The sequence below is a fragment of the Salvia hispanica genome, chromosome 4, assembly GCF_023119035.1.
Source record: "Salvia hispanica cultivar TCC Black 2014 chromosome 4, UniMelb_Shisp_WGS_1.0, whole genome shotgun sequence".
NCBI classification, from domain to species: domain Eukaryota; kingdom Viridiplantae; phylum Streptophyta; class Magnoliopsida; order Lamiales; family Lamiaceae; genus Salvia; species Salvia hispanica.
In genome coordinates, this window is record NC_062968.1 from 28,200,669 (window position 1) to 28,220,454 (window position 19,786).

Sequence of the window (19,786 nt, forward strand, 5' to 3'; positions counted from 1 at the left end):
CCGAGCACCATATATGTGCTTGGAAAATTCCGAGCACAACGTAAGTGCTCGGAAGTTACTAAAATACTTAACTAATAATTATTTCACAACAACAATAATTTAAAACATGTTAATAGTATTTTTTACTAGTACATAGAAATATCTCAATAAAATTGTATGTATAAAAATTTGCAAATTATTTATCAAATATTAAAATTTATTTTGAATATAAAATATCTATACTTTTTAACATTAGTTCCGAGCACCATACATGTGCTTGGGGAATTCCGAGTACCGTATAAGTGCTCTTGAACCAGCATTTGCATATGCCAAGATCTCTTCTAGAAGCTAGCTTTCCCTTTCCATTTCTCAAACCATTGTGCCCTGATCCCTCTTCCCTTGCTTGTTCAGGTTGCCAAGTGTGTCAAAATCAGGTTGCCCGAGCTAGTTCTTCTGGCTGTTGTCAGGTATAGTCTACACCGATTTTCAGTTTAATTTTCTTTTCGTTTTTCTTTCTCCTGGTGGAAATTTTCTTGATTTTGATGATAAGTTTGTGTCAAATCATATGTTTCTCCAAGTTGATGATGCATGGAGATAATAGGTGATTGTTGCCTTCATCTGTTTAGTATGTCATCTTTGTTTGCATTCAATTCCAGCAAGAATATAAACCTTTTTTCATATCTATGTTAATGTTTTGTCTATTGTGTAGATTTCTTAAGGAGCATCGACATGACGCTCTATGGAGGATGAACGGGGCCGCAAACTCATACAACTTGCAGATTGGAGAAGTGCAAGCGGATTTAGATTAGCTTAACATAAGTGTAGATGGATCCGGGTAAACAAATTGTAATGTTGTAGGAGGAATAGTATAACAAAACAATTGTAAAACTATTTTATTTAATTTAATGTTATTTGAATTTTGTTTTCTTTATTTATTCATTAAATAATTTTGATTTTTTATTAATTTAAAAATATTAATAATAAAATATATATTAAAAAAACAAAAATAACCTGTTCCGAGCACTTATATGTGCTTGGAAAATGGAAATATTTCAGTACCAGCTCAAAAATTCTGAGCATATGTATGTTGCTCGCCACGTTCCAAAATCTGAAAATTATGAAAGTGCTCGGAATATTACGAGCACCTGGGTATGTGCTCGGCATTTTCCGAGCATAATCGGGTGCTCGGATGTCCGAGCACTCTAAGGTGCTCGTATAAAAATTCCAACGAAGCGAATGCCGAGCACTCTCGGTGCTAGGAAAGTGCTCGGTATATCTCGATTTTCCGACCATTTTGCCTTATATTTCCGACTACTTGGTGCTGGGAAAAGCCTCCTTTTCTTGTAATGAGATAGAGTTTGCTATTGACATGACAATTGAAAATGAATACTATTATAATAGTATATTCAATGTTTTACAGTATACTAGTACCCCACACATTTTTCTGTTATATAATATGAGTGAATCTTTTTACTAGCAGAATTGGAATGAGATTCTTTTTAATTATTAATATAAAGATATAATAAGTAGCTCGTGCATATGAATAATATTCGTTCAAAGAAGATATTAGAATCTAGACAATAAAGTATGTTATTAAAGGGACAAAGACGTAAAGATATGGAGTACTATAATATTACTCCGTATATTCGAGCATGAGATGCGTGGAGCAATATATATAGTAAATTTAGCTTCAAGATAACATCAATATTGAGAAAGTTATAATTATATAAGCTTCAATAAATTATATGCATTATTTATAAATTGGAATTTTTTTTCACCAAGTTCTGTACAGATTAATTACATATTAAGATTTGTGGAACTGACAATATAATTATCATAAAAAAATAAAAAAAATAGAGGGCCATTATTGCAATTGTCCAATTGGTACGTCATTGGTAAAGATGTCAACACAACCCATAAACTTGCGGATTCGAATGGACCAACAATTTTATAGGACTAGGCTGACAATTTATAGTTCGAAAAAATCATAACCTGAAAATTCCTAAATTGAATAGCCGAAACCTGATATGGTTGCCTGGAAATTAACACAAACGTCATAGAGTTGACCTGAAATTGATGATACTCATTATTTAAAAGTTAGTAGAGTTCTTATTATTTTATTTTTCTTTTACACTTATCATACCAAAATTATATAAATGAAAATTAAATGATTATTTAGACAGATGAAAAAAAAAGTATAGTAAGAGAGAATAATGTAGAGAATAAAAAAGAAACATCTGGCTTATAGTGGGATGGATGGAGTATTAATTTTGAGTAAAAATAACATTCATTTGTATATGCATTAATTTATTATATATATGAAATTGTTTATAGAAATATAATTGGCTCAATGGGTTAGACCGCAGCTCGAAAGTTTGGGTCAAGGTTAAAATTTATAATTTGAAAAAATTATAACCTGATTGGCCCGACAATCCGAACATATTGGCCTGAATCTGATTAGGTTGGTCTGATTGACAACCCTAGTTGTCGGTATCGATTGAAGTGCTTCGATATTTTAATTCCAGAAATATACTTAATGATTCGTTTGTTTCTACTTATTTTTGTTCTCCAAAATAAAGTTAAACCTTTTGTATATTTCTCTCTCCAGTTTAAAAAGTATTGTGTTGATCACAATCTTTATTCCCACTTGTAAAATTGCTAATTCCTTTATGATCCAATGATTAGGGCCTTAGGCATAACTGAGTCGAACTGATCAAACATACAATATTAATAATAGTATATATTAATTTATTTAAATTGAGGTAGAAATTTGAAATATCTTATTAAATCAAGAAACATATGTCAATCCACCCTTTTATTCATACATATCAACAATACTTCCCATAGACATTTCACAAATCTCCACATTACAATCCTTCTCCTTTTTCTTGAAATTACTTACACATGTACACTCACAATCTAGATAGGCTCTTTAAATTAACTTCCGACATATATACTAGTAAATTGAGAAACATCTTACCAACTAAACATTCATCTCGGAATCTAACTAGAGATGATCTTAAAACCTAGTTGTTTGGCTGCAAAAACTACGAGCATGTGGATCTCATTCTCATCGATGAGTCCATTTGAATTCTGGTCGACGGCGCCCAAAACCCGCTTCGCCTTGGCTTTGCTGAACCAGGCGCCTCTGGCACGGATGGCTGCCCGGAGCTCCTCTGTGCTTATCCGGCCATCTCCGTCTACGTCGAATTTCTTCAGCCATCTCTTGAACTCCTCCGGAGTTATTCCGTCGTCGACACCGCGTTGTACGGGATAGAATGCCATTTTTTTTATGTGTTTTATTGTATATGTGAGTGTGCAATTTTGTTTTGCAAAAACCCTCAACTTATAGGGTTCTTTTGAGTGGGAAAGTTGTGTTAAATAATCATCACGATACCAAGCTTTTGTTGTAGAATCCGAATAATGTGAATGGGGTTTATAGCAACCCTAGCTCTAATGATTAATATTATCAGGATGTACAATCATAGACATTTAAATATGGCATGATATGAGAGAGAGATATCTGAACCTATTAGATTGTGATGTTGGATTCTCTTATTAACCATATACTCCTACTTCATATAATTTCACTTCAATCATTGTAAAAACAATGTTAAACTTTATATCTTTTCAATTTCAATTAAAGCTGCAGCTTTGGCGCTGATTGAATATGTTAATAGTAGTATGAAAATATCTCTTACTCTTTGGTTTATAATGGTGTGTGTGGTGAAAATGATTTAATCGATGTTGGCCCAAATTATTTCTGCTTTATGGTTGATCCATGCATTTTAAAACTCATGATCCGTAAATTAATCATCATTTTTTACTAGTACTATATATAGCGTGTTTGTGAAACTACCAAGCTTTCTCGTAGAATCGGAATCGGAATTGGAATTTGAAATTTGGAATCGATTAAAGGAGTCAAGAAACGTGATGTTCAAAACAATTTTTCAGTTATTGGTGGAGGCAAGTTTAATTATTACTATTATTATACCCATAAAAGAAAGAAAGGGAGACAGGATAATATTAATTTGCCGATAGGGTGGTTAATTAAATATCTTTCCATATCTCGTGGAAAGAATTAATTTAGATTTTTATCTAATAGTACCACTATATGAACTTTAGGGTTCGTGCTCCCATGTATCTTTTGGAATGGCAATTTTAATAAAATACTTCTTCCGTGTTGGAATAAATAATTAAACTTGATTTTGTAGTAGAATTGTCTAGATATTAGTATGTATTAAAATATCTAGATATTTTAAGAGAATTCTCTAGATTATAGATATTTTGTAGAATTCTCTAGAATTAGGATGTATTAAAATATTTAGATATTATAGTAGAATTTCCTAGAATGTTAGGAAAATATCTAGATTTTTATGGAGAAAAAATCTAGATATAAAATATTATAGATTCTAGTAGAGAATTCTAGAATATGAAGTGAAGCCCTATAAACAGGGGAGAGTTGTAACATTTTGGAATAAGTGGAAGAAGTTGAGAAGTTAGTGAGTTGAGAAAGTTTGAGAAATTGAGTGTTCCTTTCTTCCCCACATCAAAACATCTCCTAAATCATTTCCCACATATTCCACCCATTCTCCTCTCAAATATTTCCTCCAAACTAAATTACTCCTCCAACATATATCCTATATTTTTCCAACAAAGTGGTACCAGAGCCATAAGTTCCTACCTGTAGTATGGCTAACTTGCCGTCGTTCCAAGTCCCCATGCTCAATAAGAGCAGTTTCAATAATTGGAGTATCAAGATGAAAGCGTTATTAGGAGCCCACGACGTTTGGGAGATCGTGGAGAATGGCTACGAGGAGCCGCAAGATGAGACCAATCTATCCCAACAACAAAGGGATAGATTGCGAGATGCGAGAAAGAGAGACAAGAAGGCTCTCTATCTCATCTACCAAGCTCTAGGGGACGACGATTTCGAGAAGATCTCGAGTGCAAGCACCGCCAAAGAAGCGTGGAAGAAGCTCCAAATCTCATGTGTTGGTGCGGAGCGAGTAAAGAAGGTACGCCTCCAAACTTTAAGAGGGGAATTTGAATCTTTACATATGAAAGAGTCCGAATCAATTTCGGATTATTTTTCAAGAGTCTTGGCGGTGTCAAATCAAATGAAAAGAAATGGTGAAAAATTGGAGGATGTTAGAATCATGGAGAAAATATTGCGCTCTCTAACCCCTAATTTTGAGCACATAGTAGTTACAATAGAAGAAACAAAAGATTTGGAGGAAATGACCATCGATCACTTATTGGGTTCGCTACAAGCATATGAGGAGAAATAAAAGAAGAAACAAGAAATTGTGGAGCAACTTTTGAAGTTGCAAGTAAGCCCAAAGGAGAAAGAAGAAAGCTCGAGCAATGGTGGTGGCCCACAAGGAAGAGGTCGCGGACAAAGACAAGATCGTCGTGGTCGTGGTCGAGGATATGCTCATGGACGTGGACGTGGACGAGGATATTTTTCTAACAATGAAGAAAGAAAGGAGTTCCCAAATATAGGACGAGGAAGGAGCAATCCACAATCGAGGTACGATAAATCTTCAATAGAGTGTTATAATTGTCATAGATATGGGCACTATGCTTCCGAGTGCAGAGAGAAAAAATCAAAAGTTGAAGAGAAGGCCAATTACGTGGAGAATACGAATGAAGAAAATGGATGTGTTCTTCTAGCTTATAAAGGAGAAGCTGGAAGAAAAGATGATATGTGGTACCTCGACACGGGAGCAAGCAATCATATGTGCGGGAACAGGAGCATGTTCGTGGAGCTTGATGAATCAGTAAGTGGTAACGTCTCCTTTGGTGATGAATCTAAAATTCCAGTTAAAGGAAAAGGCAAGATTCTAATTCGTTTGAAGAATGGAGCTCATGATTTTATTTCTAACGTATATTACGTGCCCAACATGAGAAACAATATATTGAGTCTTGGACAACTCTTAGAGAAAGGTTATAACATTCACATGAAAGATTATAGCCTTTCAATAAGAGATGGCAAAAATGAATTAATTGCCAAAGTGCCTATGTCCAAGAATAGGATGTTTTTATTAAATGTTCAAAATGATGTGGTGAAGTGCCTTCAAGCATGTTATAAAGATAAGTCTTGTCTATGGCATCTTCGATTTGGGCACCTGAATTTTGGTAGCTTGAAATTGCTATCAAATAAAGAAATGGTACGAGGATTACCACCCATCGAGCACCCCGTCAACTCTGTGAAGGATGCTTAATTGGGAAGCACTTCAGAAAGCCGTTCCCAAAGGAGTCAAGTTCGAGAGCTCAGAAGCCATTGGAGTTAATCCATGCAGACGTGTGTGGACCAATCAAGCCAAGCTCCCTCGGTAAAAATAATTATTTCCTACTTTTCATTGATGATTTTTCAAGAAAAACGTGGATATACTTTTTGAAGCAGAAATCAGAAGCATTTGACGCCTTCAAGAAGTTCAAGGCTGTCGTCGAGAAAGAAAGCGGTCTACAAATCAAAGCAATGAGGACCGACCGAGGTGGAGAATTCACATCTAGGGAGTTTCAAGAGTTTTGCAAAGAAAACGGAATTCGGCGGCTATTGACGGTCCCAAGATCCCCCCAGCAGAATGGAGTTGTCGAACGAAAGAACAGGACTATCGTCGAGATGACTCGAAGTATGCTGAAGACGAAGAATTTGCCAAAAGAGCTATGGGCAGAAGCAGTGGCGTGCGCCGTATACCTGTCTAAGGTCTCCAACAAAAAGTGTCTGGGGAATGACTCTAAAGAAGCTTGGGGGCGGGAAAAAAACGGGATCGCCCACTTGGGGTTTTGGGGGAGAAAACCCATGCACATGTACCGGATGGGACGGGAGAAAAACTCGATGACAAAAGCAAGCCATTCATCTTTCGTCTAAATTAACACTAAAGGCTAAAAGTTATATGATCCAACTTCCGAAACCATGATTCCCAAAGGATGTGGAGTTCGATGAAAAAAAGGGGTAAAGGGGGTTGTGAAAAAATGACTTCACCTTCTTTCCACCATTTGGAGAAAAAGGAAAAGGGGGGAAAAGGGGCCGGGAGGGGCACCAAAAAATTTAAAAAATTAATTTCATCTCCCACACCCTTTAGGGGATTCCCCCACCATCTTTCTTGGAAAAAAGGATAGAAGGGACCGAAGTTTGGATGGAGTGTATTTTTGGGGGAAAAAGGGTTAAAAATCTCACCTTACTTTGCCTTTTTTTCTGATTGTGAACCAGTTAGCTTTGGGAAAAAGGGTACAACAAGTGAAAATTGGGAGTCGCAATGGAGGAAGAGATCAAAGCCTTGAGAAGAATGACACGGGGGGGTTTGGGGCACTTTCCAAAGGACCAAACCCTTGGAATTTAAATGGGTGTATAAAATTGAAGAATTCAAATGGTGAAGTTGAAAGATATAAAACGAGACTCGTCGCAAAAAAGGAAAAGCCAAAGGAAAAAGGAATCACTATGGCAGGGGTTTTTTCCCCCGCCCCGTTTTGAAACTATTAATTAATACTATCTCTTGCAGCCCAAGGGGAAAGGGAAGATTTATCAAAGGATGTAAAGTGGGTTTTTTTGAATGGATTTCGATAAAGAAGTCTACATCAAGCAACCGATGGTTTTGTGGTGAAAGGCCAAGAAGACAAAGTGTTGAGGTTGGGAAAACCTTGTACGGGCTAAAGCAAACACCGGGGGGCGTGGGAAAATCCGGGGGGACAAATATTTAAGATAACCGGCTAAAATGCCCCCATGAGCCCCGCGCTCTATGTGAAAAGTAAAGGAAATGATATCTTAATAGTGTGCTTGTATGTGGATGATCTCATTTTTCGAGGAAAAAATCCAAAAAAGTTTAGGAATTTAAAAAAGGCCCATGACTAAAGAATTTGAAACAACACGGGGATGGCATCTTTTCCCCGGGTGGAGGTAAAGCAACGGGGAAGATGGAATATTATCACACAAGAACACTACGCAAAAGGGGATCCCGAAAAGTTCAAAAAGGAGGATTGCAAACCAATCAATACACCGGTGGAATGCGGGATCAAGCTATCAAAAAAACGATGAAGAAAAGGTGGATCCGAGCTATACAAAAGCTTGGGGTTGGGAAACCTCTACTTAACTTGCACAAGGCCCGGGTATTTGACCCCAAGGGGCTCGTAAGTCGCTACATGGAGAATCCAAACCCCTTTTTCCCCCTTCAAGGCGGAAAGAGAATACTCCGATTTTCTCAAAAGGGACGATCCCAAGGCCTATTATATTGGCAATGATTATAGACTTGTTGGCTACGGGGAAGTGATTGGGCTGGGGACAATTATGACCCAAAGAGTACAAGTGGATATGTGTTTTACATGGAAGGACCTTCACTTGGGTGTCTAAGAAGGGCCCCCTTTCAAAATTTCAAAATGCAAACCGAATATATGGGGCCCCCCTTAATGTTTGTCATGCGGATGTCGGGTTTATTATCGGGCCTGGGGGGCCACAAAAGGGCTAACAACTATTTGTGTGGATAACCCAAACCCCGATTGGGTATCCCAAAAACCCAAAAATTCCACAACCGGAAAAACAACCCACACCCGCTACCACTAAATGAAACGGGTTTCAAATCAGGGGATCCCAAATCGAGTATGTGAAATCGCAAAATCAAATTTTGATATTTTCCCCAAAAAACCCCTCAAGTACGAAACTTTATCAAGACCGGGTGTTGCTCCCGGGAAAGACAAATAAGTTTAAAAAGGTTTTGGAATAAATAATTAAACTTGATTTTTTAGTAGAATTATCTAGATTTAGTAGTATTAAAATATCTAGATATTTTTAAAAAAAAATTCTCTAGAATTAGGATTTATTAAAATATTTAGATATTTTTAGAACCCCGAAAGTTAGGGAAAAAATCTAGATTTTTTTTGGGAAAAAATCTAGATATAAAATATTAAATTCTAAAAGAGAATTTTTGAATATTTGGTTTTTGCCCATAAATAAGGGGGGAGTTGTAACATTTTGGAATAAGTTGAAGAAGTTGAGAAGTTAGTGAGTTGAGAAAGTTTGAGAAATTGAGTTTTTATTTCTTCCCCCCATCAAAACATCTCCTAAATCATTTCCCACATATTCCCCTCATTTCCCCTCAAATATTTCCTCCAAACTAAATTTTCCCCCCTCCAACATATATCCTATATTTTTCCAACATTCCGTTTCCCTAGTGGGAGAGACATTTTTTTCCGGATGGAGGTTAAGAAAAAAAGTGTTAAATAAATAAAGAAAAAGTAGGAAATGAAAAAGGAGAGAATAAAAAAATTAAAAAAAATGAGAAGAAATGTGTTAAAATTTTTTTAAAAAGAAAAGGCTAATTTTTATAAAACAAAGGAAGGGGGAAAAAATTTTGATTACTTCAGGATGCGGGGGAAAATTTGTTTATTTTATTTGAAAAAAAACGATTAATTAAAAAAACCCCAAATTTTAAATTTTTTAGTGGGAACTAACAAAGTTTTTTTTATTATCGTAGATAATTTCCATATATACCATAATTTTTATTTTGGGTACAATAAATAAATAGAACGAGCTTCAATCATTCGACCAATAATTTGTACTCCTATTCTATATTTGTTCTGTTTTCTCAATTGTAATCATTCTCTTTATTTTGTGTTACTTTTTAGATGGTTTTTAGTATTGGAAATATAAGGTCTCAAATTTTCAAATTCATGTAGATAGTACACCAAGAATACAACTATTGATGTTTTGACATTTTGTCTTACCTTTATTTTAGATTTTATCTTTTCAATATTACTCAATTTATATGATTAATATTAACAAACAATTAATATATTTAATAATACTATATGGGTAAGGTAATTATAGTTTCCTAAATCATAGTTTCCCCAAAGTTCAATTATGACATTATGAATTTATATTCACTGTATTAAGTGGCGGACACAAGCTTGAGCCGCATGGGGTTAAAAAATTCTTATAATATTTTTAAAAAATTTAATAATATTTTTTTACAAATCACTGTATAAAAGTCTAGGAGTAATAAATTTCCCCTGACTATATTCATAAAACGTTAGACAATAAGTAACATGCTAAAAGTAACGAATTTGTTATGAAGTTTAGTTTAAAATTAATTGATAAATGAATAAAATATTGGAAATAAGAGGGTACATATGAATTTTTGGAGCATGTATAGTATGCAAACAATTTCAATACGCAAGTTGATTTTATTGAAATCGATCATTAATCGAGCAACTTCAAGTTCATGAAGCCTTCAACTACTCCTTATAATATCCACACACCTCAGACATATTTCTCATTTATCCACTTACAATAAACATGGGCATGCATTTTTTTACGAAATTGATAATCTAACGAGCGATGATCTTAAAACCTAGTTGTTTGACTGCAAAAACTACAAGATTGACAATCTCATTCTCATCTATAAATCCATTTGAATTCGTGTCGGCCGAAGACAAGGGAATGCGCCCTGGCTTTTCTAAACCAGGCACCGGCTGCACGGATGGCCTCCCGGAGCTCCTCCTCACTGATCCGGCCATCTCCATCCGCGTCGAACCTCTTCAACCATTTCTTGAACTGCCCTAGGGTTATACCGTGGCCACGGAGTACTGCAAAAGACATCGTTGATTTATTTGATTTGATTTATTTTTCCCTTAATAAAACCCTCAATTTATAGGGTTTTTGAGTGAAAAGTTGTGTTGTGCACGAATTTAAATAATAAACACGTTGCTTAACTTTGAAGGAGTATGCGTTTATAATAATGGTTACATTGTTACAATGATTATACGTTTTTAGATATTTCAAAGGCTACTTTCTTACTGTTTTTAAGTGTCTCTTAAAGCATTTTTCCCAAACTCTTACAGGGAAAATTAGTGTGTCATGCAGGGTTTTCTAATGTCTTTTAAAATTTTCAATATGCATACAAATACTATGCACGAAAAAAGTAAATATGGGTCGCTATATTTAATTGGTTGGTAGAAATTTGATAGGTCTAGGCGATTAAATTGTACTATTAGAAAGTTTATATGGTTAGTGCTTTTCTAATTGTATAGATACTGCCCATTTTGTTTTGGTTAATTGTATGCATGGATGTATAGATTTAATTACCACAAGATATTATATATCCACTAGCTATTAGATAATTTGTATTCTTCGACGTAGATTAGGACATATAATATAATTAGGTGTATAATGATCATGTGCATTTAATTAAAAATATTTTTTCAAGAATCATACCTAAATAGCAATATTTCATGCAAGTATCGCAGAAGAGATAAGATCGAATCCATTGAGGAAATATGCTTTTCTTTTTTCAGTAATTGAATATATAAATATATATAAACGCACTAGGATGAGACTGACCCATAGCACAAGACTAAAAATACTAGTATAAGTCATAGCATAAAATAAATAGTCTAGTCGACCAAATATTACTCATAATATCATTAATTATATATAGCAATTGTTTTCATGGTTATAACTTATAATGGGGCGATAAATTACATGGTATTTCATCACATTTATTATGCAACGTCATTATAATGATTCATATTGCACACCGTGTAGACATAATTATAGTGTTGTGATGATATTTGCCTCGTATGATGAAATCTATCTATGCATATATAAAATGGTAGGGTTTTAGTCTTATTTTGAATTTTTATCAATTCTGGATACAAATTTAAATATTAACAAATATAGGGTGTGAAATTAGAATATTTGCATTCAAATGAGAAACCCCGTGAATTCAGAAAATTAAATGTTGCATTATGAGAAACCGCTGTATTCAAGTTTCACACCTAATCAATTGCAATATTATTATATGATTATACTATTAGTCATCCAACATGATTGTTCAATTTTGAATTCAAAAATTTAACTACTATAATAAATTACAATATTATAATTAATTGCATAAAAGTAACTAAGTTTTAACCTCAATTCTCTTAGTTTTATACTTTATGATGTTTTAATTCCATGATCTCTCATATCCTAATTTTGTGCCTATAAAAGGCATAGAGTTGTAGATGATTACCCACCAACAAAAATATTCTTCATTTTCTCTCAAGCTCTTAACATTTTATTGTATATATTTTAGGAACATTGTATTGCTCAATTTTTGGAGCTCCATCAAGTTCATCGTTCTAAGCGGATTTGAGATGTTATATACATTAGGAGGAAGTCGTTCATCTTTCGGGATAATACGTCAATTCGAGAGCACTAACTGTGATGTAATTTGTCTTGGAAAGAGGATTTTTCTGACTAGATTTATAGTTCGGTTTATTTTATAATTTTTATTGTAATTTTCATTTTATTTGTTGTTGTTATTTTTTATTTGATTACAATAGTTAGAGTACTGAGTATATATGGTTCAAGAATTTTATCCTAATATTTTTTACAATTCTTAGAGATGGAAGAATTGTAACATCCTTAACTTGAAACATGAATAATGTTCATCTTCATCTTTACGCAATTTATTATTTTTGTATATTTATATTGTCACTAGCACTATAATTATATTAAGTGGTGTTACACAAAAATTAATATTTTATCATTTATGATGAATTAATAAGTGGTGCATAATATGTATATTTGCGTGAGATAATTAAACCTATAAAAATCGAGTTGATCAAACAATTAGTTGTTCAAACAAAATAAAATAGTCGGCTACTAAATTTTGGTTTACTAATGATACAATTATTGTAGTTAGGATTTAGTACTTAAATGTTCAGAGATACAACTGATTTTATATAGAGAATCTAATTATCTTATCTATAGGTAATCATGCCGAGTGGAATATATATTATATTAAGTATATTTTTACAAAAAGAAAATTTGCAGTATTGAGTATTTTAAAGTAGCATAAAAATAGTATAGATGTTTCATGTTCCGAAAGCCGTTTAAAAGTGTAATAAATATATATAAATGTTACAACGTTCAAAAGGGCTATCATTATTCATTAGTATAATAGTGCTAGTAATTCAACCAATTAATGTCATGTTTTTTGTGTAGTTTATCATTTGAATTTTTTTTTATGGTCATAATGTTTGGCGTTTTGAACATTATGAGTTATCGATTTATTATTTTGCTTAAAAGTGTCAACACTTAATATAGTCTTTTTATCGTTGTCCAAATAATTATGTTTGTCTTAATTCCATTTCAAATATGTTTAATTTTATGTCTTTAGGTGCAAAAAGAATTGAGGAGTATATATTTATTGAATTATTATTATATAGTATATTTTTCTATTTTTAAATATTATATACTTATATTATTTCTTATTTTAATTAATCAATTAACAATTTAAAACTGTACGATTGAAAATTTTTTTGCCGTGCATCACATGTGGGTTAAACGTTAGTATTTATAATGTTGTAGTGATATTTAACATATTTTGATTATCATTCTTCTTGCAAATCTTGGTGGTGGTGGATCTTATTTGGTAAAGACTATGGAGTTCGATTTTAGTAGCAAAAGGGTTTTCATGTCATCTAAATGTCAGTGGGGTGATATTCGACAAACGTTGCGATGATATGGCTATTGTTTATGAATTAAGAGAGGGAGTCATTTTTGACTAATGAACGGTGTGCAGTATTACTAATATCGCCATGCGTCACTAATTTTACTTTTAACATTTAATTGAAAATCTAGTATGGATATTAGTTCTTAGATCTCAGTTTTATAAAATAAAATTTTAAATGTTGGATTTGCAATTAAATTGTTAAACATAAAATTACAAAAATAATTATTTAAAAATACTACGTATAAGTTGTTTACCTTATATGCATTGAGTTGGAATGAGTTCTAACTTTATGATCATATCACTCAATAATCTTCTTAATTAAAATTCTAGTAAATCAAGAAACATTTTAATTGTAACGACCCGTCCTCCTAGGGTATAATAAATTCAGGTCGCTACCTAGACAACATAAATACAACGAGAGCAAGGCTAGGGTTTCATTTAAAGAGATTTGACCTGGGTATTTAACGGGCTATTGAAGCAATAAGACAACAGCTTTAATCAAGAAAATAAATGAAGAGTAGATAACATAAATGACGATCAAAGTCAAGGGTTGATACGAATTCAACAAAACAAGATATGTCTCAATCTTCTAATCCTAAGAGATATAAGTTTGAAATGACTAAGTAATAAAAATGAGTTTCAAAATTTAGTGGAAGCATCCAAGAGAAAGTGAAGCCATGTATGGAGACACGACTACACTCGAAGTTCAAATTATCCATCTTATTAATTAAGTTTGCTCAACACCCGCCAACCCTCGTCACCATTCAACCTGCACATAAGGAAAACACTGCAGGGCTGAGTATTTTGAAATACCCAGTGAACTCGTTGCCAAAATATTTTATTTAATAAGTTATGCCACCCTTACCATAGTGAACTCGAGTTTAAGCAGCTTATAAAAGAATATCACGAGTATCACAAAAATTATTTCTTAGACTCGCTCAAACAACTCCCCACTTTTCTCATCAATTATCACAATCACAATCACAATCTTTCCATGGTGCGACGAAAGTGTGGCCACACTTTTCGCCCACGAGACGCCGACTAGCAGGACGACTCCCGATCCCACCGTGTACACAGCCGGTAGGGTTGCGGCCCGTATCGACCCGAATTCGTTTATACATATCCATAGCCACCTGTAGCCTAATGGAGCGTACTCACAAACTAGGCATTAGGCACACAATATCATAAAAAACAATCACAGTACATGACATAACGTTTCAAACCACCCTTATAACACCAATCAATATTTTTGCAAGAAATAAGAGAGTTTAAGAATAAAGCCCACCTCGATCGCTTAGATTTCAAGTATGTCCTTTCCCTTGTTATCCTACTTCGCAACCGAGGTTTCACCTTTTTACCACATATGTACATACCATGTATTAGTTCTAACATAAATTTCTAAATCATGACGCCTCACGTTTCCCTTTTCCCATCGATTCATCTTAATATCACCAATCAAAATCAAGTCCATCATATAAATTTCATTCGCATCTTAACTCTAGATCTATCATCAACATATGTCACACAAGAGTATTTTGCCAACATGCACACACACACGACACACACACGCGACGCACCCACACCCACACACGCACGCACGGTTTCACACATGCACACATGCACACATATATTCCATATCCCCTTTATCCCACTTTCACTCAATCAAGATGCATGAGGGTTCAAGAATATCGATATATCGAAAATTTTCGATATATATTGTATTTTCGATATAAAACGATATATCGCAATATAAGGAAATTCATATCGTTATCGTATCGAAAACTTACGATACGATATCGTATCGTATCGGAAATTACGATATATCGAAAATTCGATAATTTTTCGATATTTTTCAATACGATACGAGCGATATATCATTTTTTTCGTATTTTTCCCAGCCCTAGGCGTTATAATGGGGTGGGGGACGAAAATTTGGAGGGTTAGGGTTACGTTTTGCTCTTATTTATAGGGTTCAATAAAATCTTTAGGTAATTAAATAGAATATTTGGGAAGATTTTATTCTCCACAATTAATTAAAACAAATATTGTGGAGTAGAGAAGAAGAAAAGATCTACGGTTCAAACATGGAGATTTTCAAATATATGGTTTTAATTAGCCAAGATTTTGTTTGCATATTTTACGAAATAGAATAAAATATCACGGAGCAAAATAAAAAATAAAATCCCTCCCCATTGGTATGAGGAATAGGCGGTATTTGGCCTTTAAATAAGGAATGGATTTTTAATATTAACTAAAATAAGATATGGCAAGATCTCCTTGAGGTATGGTAAGATTTGCTAGAATATTTAATTTTTGGTATGGAAGGAAATCAATAAGGGATCAATTAAAAATAAAATAATTCTTCCTTCCCAAATATAGGTGATTTTCAAAATCACCTTAAAACAATTATGGGAGCATTTTTCTCATTAAAAATAGAGAATAATTGGTTTGGATTTAATTTGGATAAATATCCCAAGAATTAAATTAAACCCGGAAAAATAGGATTTTCTCCAACAAGGCTAGGGGTTTTCGAAAATTCAAGAAAATAAGGTTATGGAAAAAAATATCCTAATAATCTCACTCACCCATAAACACATAATTCATCACATAATTCCTTAAATTCAAATATTCACATGCCACTATATAATCAACAAGTTTGACTTTTCAAACTTCCAACGCAACCCTAAACTCGACTCGTCATAATTCCGCTCCTCAATTAATTCACGTCCCCTAAGTCATAAATTAGGGAATTAAATTTTTGGCTCTAAAATTAGGGTTCAAAAGTGAGGTGTTACATTAATCCTACCTTAAAATTATATACACCGATAATACATCCTCATAGACATATTTTTCACTTATCCACCATCATTTTAGAGTGAAAGCGATACAATATTACAATACCCCTATATATAGTACACACACTCACTAACACACAGTAGGAAATCCATAATAGTATTAGTACTTAAACGAGGAGCTTCTTATCAACTAAATGTTGATGACATATGACATATGTACGCATCGAGAATCTAATTACGAGAGACGATCTTAAAACCTAGTTGTTTGGCTGCAAAAATCATAAGCATGTGGATCTCATGCTCATCGATAAGTCCATTTGAATTCTTGTCAACCGCACCCAAAACCCGGTTCGTCTTGGTTTTGCTGAACCAACTGCCTCTGGCACGAATGGCTCCCCGGAGCTCCTCCGCGCTTATCTTACCGTCTCCATCTTTGTCGTACTCCGCCAACCATGTCTTAAACTCCCCCCGGAGTTTGGTCCTGCTCAACACGTCGCATACGTAGGGTAGAAAATGCCATTTATCTTAGATGTATTTTGTTGTGTATGTGAGTGTGGCTAATTGTATTTTGCCAAAACCCTCAATTTATAGGGCTTTCTTTTCTGTTTTTGGGAAAGTTTAGTTGATGAATTTAATTAAATTATAATCACCACGTTGCCACCAAGCTTTGTTGTGGAATCCGAATAAAATGAATGGGGTTCAAAAAAACCCTAGCTCTAATTATTAGAATTATAGTACTACGATTAGTGGAGAAATAATGATGTGCAGGACTGTGATCATGTACTTTCCTCGAGATACACTATATTTTGAAGAATAGGATGAGAATCATACCTAAATATACACCAAGTTGTAAGTATAGGATGTGATCGAATCTATTGAGGAAGACTAGGCAATTTCCAATTGGATGTGATATGCTTTTTAATTTAAGTACTTATAAAATAAATTATGTGTTTGACAAGACATATCGGTTAAAGCAATAAAAAGGAGATATCTGAATCAATACTTTTTTTAAAATAGAGAATAATTTTAATATATTTGCTATATCAAAGTTTTGAGTCAAGGGATTTTATAAAGATGTGGTAATTTTATAGTATATAGCGTGAAAGTACCAAGCTTTTTCGTGGAATTAAAAGCGAGGAGTCAAGAAACGTGTAATGCAAAACAATATTTCAATTATTAGTACCGACAACTGACTGGTCCATGTACTTATATGTAGGCATCTCAAAAAGTGAACAACTTATCAATTGATATATAAGAGTTGCTCTATGTCCAAAAGTAAAGATAGTTAATAATTTAGTTAAAGATAAATGAATCTCTGCCATTCGATCACATCTTATGGATTAGTATTTTAACATCTTTAGTGAAAGAAGGAAGGAGAATATTTTTCGATAGTGTTGTTAATTAACTAATTTTTCCATATCTTGAGGAAAGAATTATTTTAGATTACCTAGCTAGCTAGCCTTCTTTTTTCAATGAGTGCTATGTACCATAATTGTTCCAATATTCTATTGATATACGCGTAGATATTAAATGTAGTATATTCATTTGTAGAATTAATCGATTAAACGATGAAAACAAATATCGCAACAAGTATCCAACCACTGTGTTTAATTGCTCAATTAACACGATTATTGTTTTCAAATACTACATTATCACATGTATGTAGATTAGGCGCGCATGTGTGCACGCGCTCATTTTTCCATACATTAATACATAAAACATATATACATATAACCTAGAGATTTAATTTTGATCAAGCAACGATCTTGAGCCCAAATTGTTTCTGAGCAAACAATTGAAGCATGGGAATTTGGGAGTCGTCGATGAATCCTTTGGATTTCGTGTCGACGGACTTGAAAATGCGGGCGGCCTTGGCCGTGCTGAACAAGCCCCCAGTGGCGCGGATGGCCTCCCGGAGCTCCTCCATGCTTATCTGCCCGTCTCCGTCGCTCGCCGAATTTCTTCAACCATCTCTTGAACTCGTCCATGGTCACTTCAACCTTTCCTTCCTTGCTGCGGGGAGTACTTGTTTTGAATGCCATCTTCTTCCTTTCTATATCTACTATTGTATGTGTGTATGTTTGTGTGTGATGACCTTTGTTCATCATCTGCCCACAATTTATAGAGGAAATTATTTCGTGGTACGTAAAATTAGATTTTTGAATGTAATTAGTGGAGTAGTAATTAATATTCGTGTTTGTGATTTGGGTGGAACGTGTTACATGTTACCCAACTTTCTCGTGGAATCAGATTCTATTATGCATTGTGTGACTTCTAATCATTTTCCTAAAATTGAATCAGAATCAAATAAAGCAATAAAAAATTTTTTAGAAAACGAGATACTAAAGTAAGTTAACTAACTCAGGATTATGTATCTTTCATTTATTTTGGATTAATTAAAAAAAGGGCATTGTATAGAATATGTTTTTGATGTCTTGTCAAGAGATAATAACAAGATATTGTGTGGTGTGTGTTATAGTCGTGTCTCACTTTCGCATGCACGGAGCTTCAATATTCTTCAAGATTTTACCCAAGTTAATTATTCAATATTGTAGAAATCAAATTGCATAAGCCAAATTATTCCTCAAGCTGTATATGTTCATATAAATTATAAACGTTTATTGCGATAAGGATTTCGCCAAAACCAATTAATCATTTATGCTTATATATTGAAGTTATTATTTCTTAATTATTACTGTATTATATTTATTATTATTATTATTATTATTATTATTATTATTATTTTTGGGAAAGTTTTTCCTGTTTTGTTTAATTTGCAGTGATCATATTTCTACTTTTGCATAATAAGAAGAACAAAGAAAAATGTATCTGGTCAAATGTTTTAAATGATTTCAAAAATTTTAATTCACTCCATCTAGAAAAAGTTCAATTTTAATTTTTTATCTATTCATATATCAAAATTTATTTCATTTCTGTTTATAGAAACTTTTTTTAAATTTCTTTCCCTTTATCTCTATTTTTTTAGTCTAAATTAGATCTAATAGTACCCCAAAGTAATTTCATTTTTTTTTTTAATAAAATATATCTATCTTTAGATTTACACTAAAATAAATACAAATCGCTTTTTCAAATTTTATGAGTAAAAAAATATAAAAAGACCACTGCCACTTTTATCACTTTTGGGATTACAATTACTCCAAATTAATTAAATATATTTCCGGGGAAATTTTGTACGATATACCAGCTAATTTAGAATACTAATTTATTCATCTAAAACTAAACAGGCAGATATTTCCATTTTGATGCGTCCAAAAAAAATGTATCTATTTCAATTTTGGTAATATGAATCACTTTTTTCCTCTCTTCTATTTGTCCACCTTCAACTAATAATATTTTAATATTTTTTTCTTTTTAGCATTTTATCAGTTTTACATTTAAACTCATGCTCATAAGGTTATCTGCATTGAACAGAAATAGTACGTATATACTCCATATACTCCCCTCTATTTTCTAAAAATTAGAAACTCTTTCATTTTTTGTTCATTTTCTAAA

General features: G+C 33.3%; 1 protein-coding gene and 1 long non-coding RNA gene across 2 annotated transcripts; one reads left to right on the plus strand and one right to left on the minus strand.

The window, feature by feature from the left end:
- Positions 1-289: 289 nt before the first annotated feature.
- On the plus strand, positions 290-896 carry LOC125218135. Its single transcript, XR_007175884.1, has 2 exons — positions 290-446; positions 689-896. It is a non-coding gene; the product is annotated as an uncharacterized LOC125218135 (long non-coding RNA).
- A 15,608-nt stretch (positions 897-16,504) lies between these two features.
- Positions 16,505-18,200, minus strand: LOC125220828 (calmodulin-like protein 30). The gene is made up of 2 exons (XM_048122965.1): positions 18,067-18,200; positions 16,505-16,754 (listed from the first exon to the last, which is right to left on the minus strand). Exons 1-2 carry the CDS (start codon positions 18,198-18,200, stop codon positions 16,505-16,507), a joined length of 384 nt encoding a protein of 127 aa, XP_047978922.1.
- Positions 18,201-19,786: the final 1,586 nt, after the last annotated feature.

Excerpts from the sequence above, each read along its gene's own strand:
- LOC125220828 (XM_048122965.1), bottom strand. The coding sequence starts at position 18,200 with ATGGAGGAGCTCCGGGAGGCCATCCGCGCCACTGGGGGCTTGTTCAGC. Across the intron at positions 16,755-18,066 it reads CAAATTCCCATGCTTCAATT|GACCAAACTCCGGGGGGAGT; the intron begins GTTTGCTCAGAA and ends CGTGTTGAGCAG.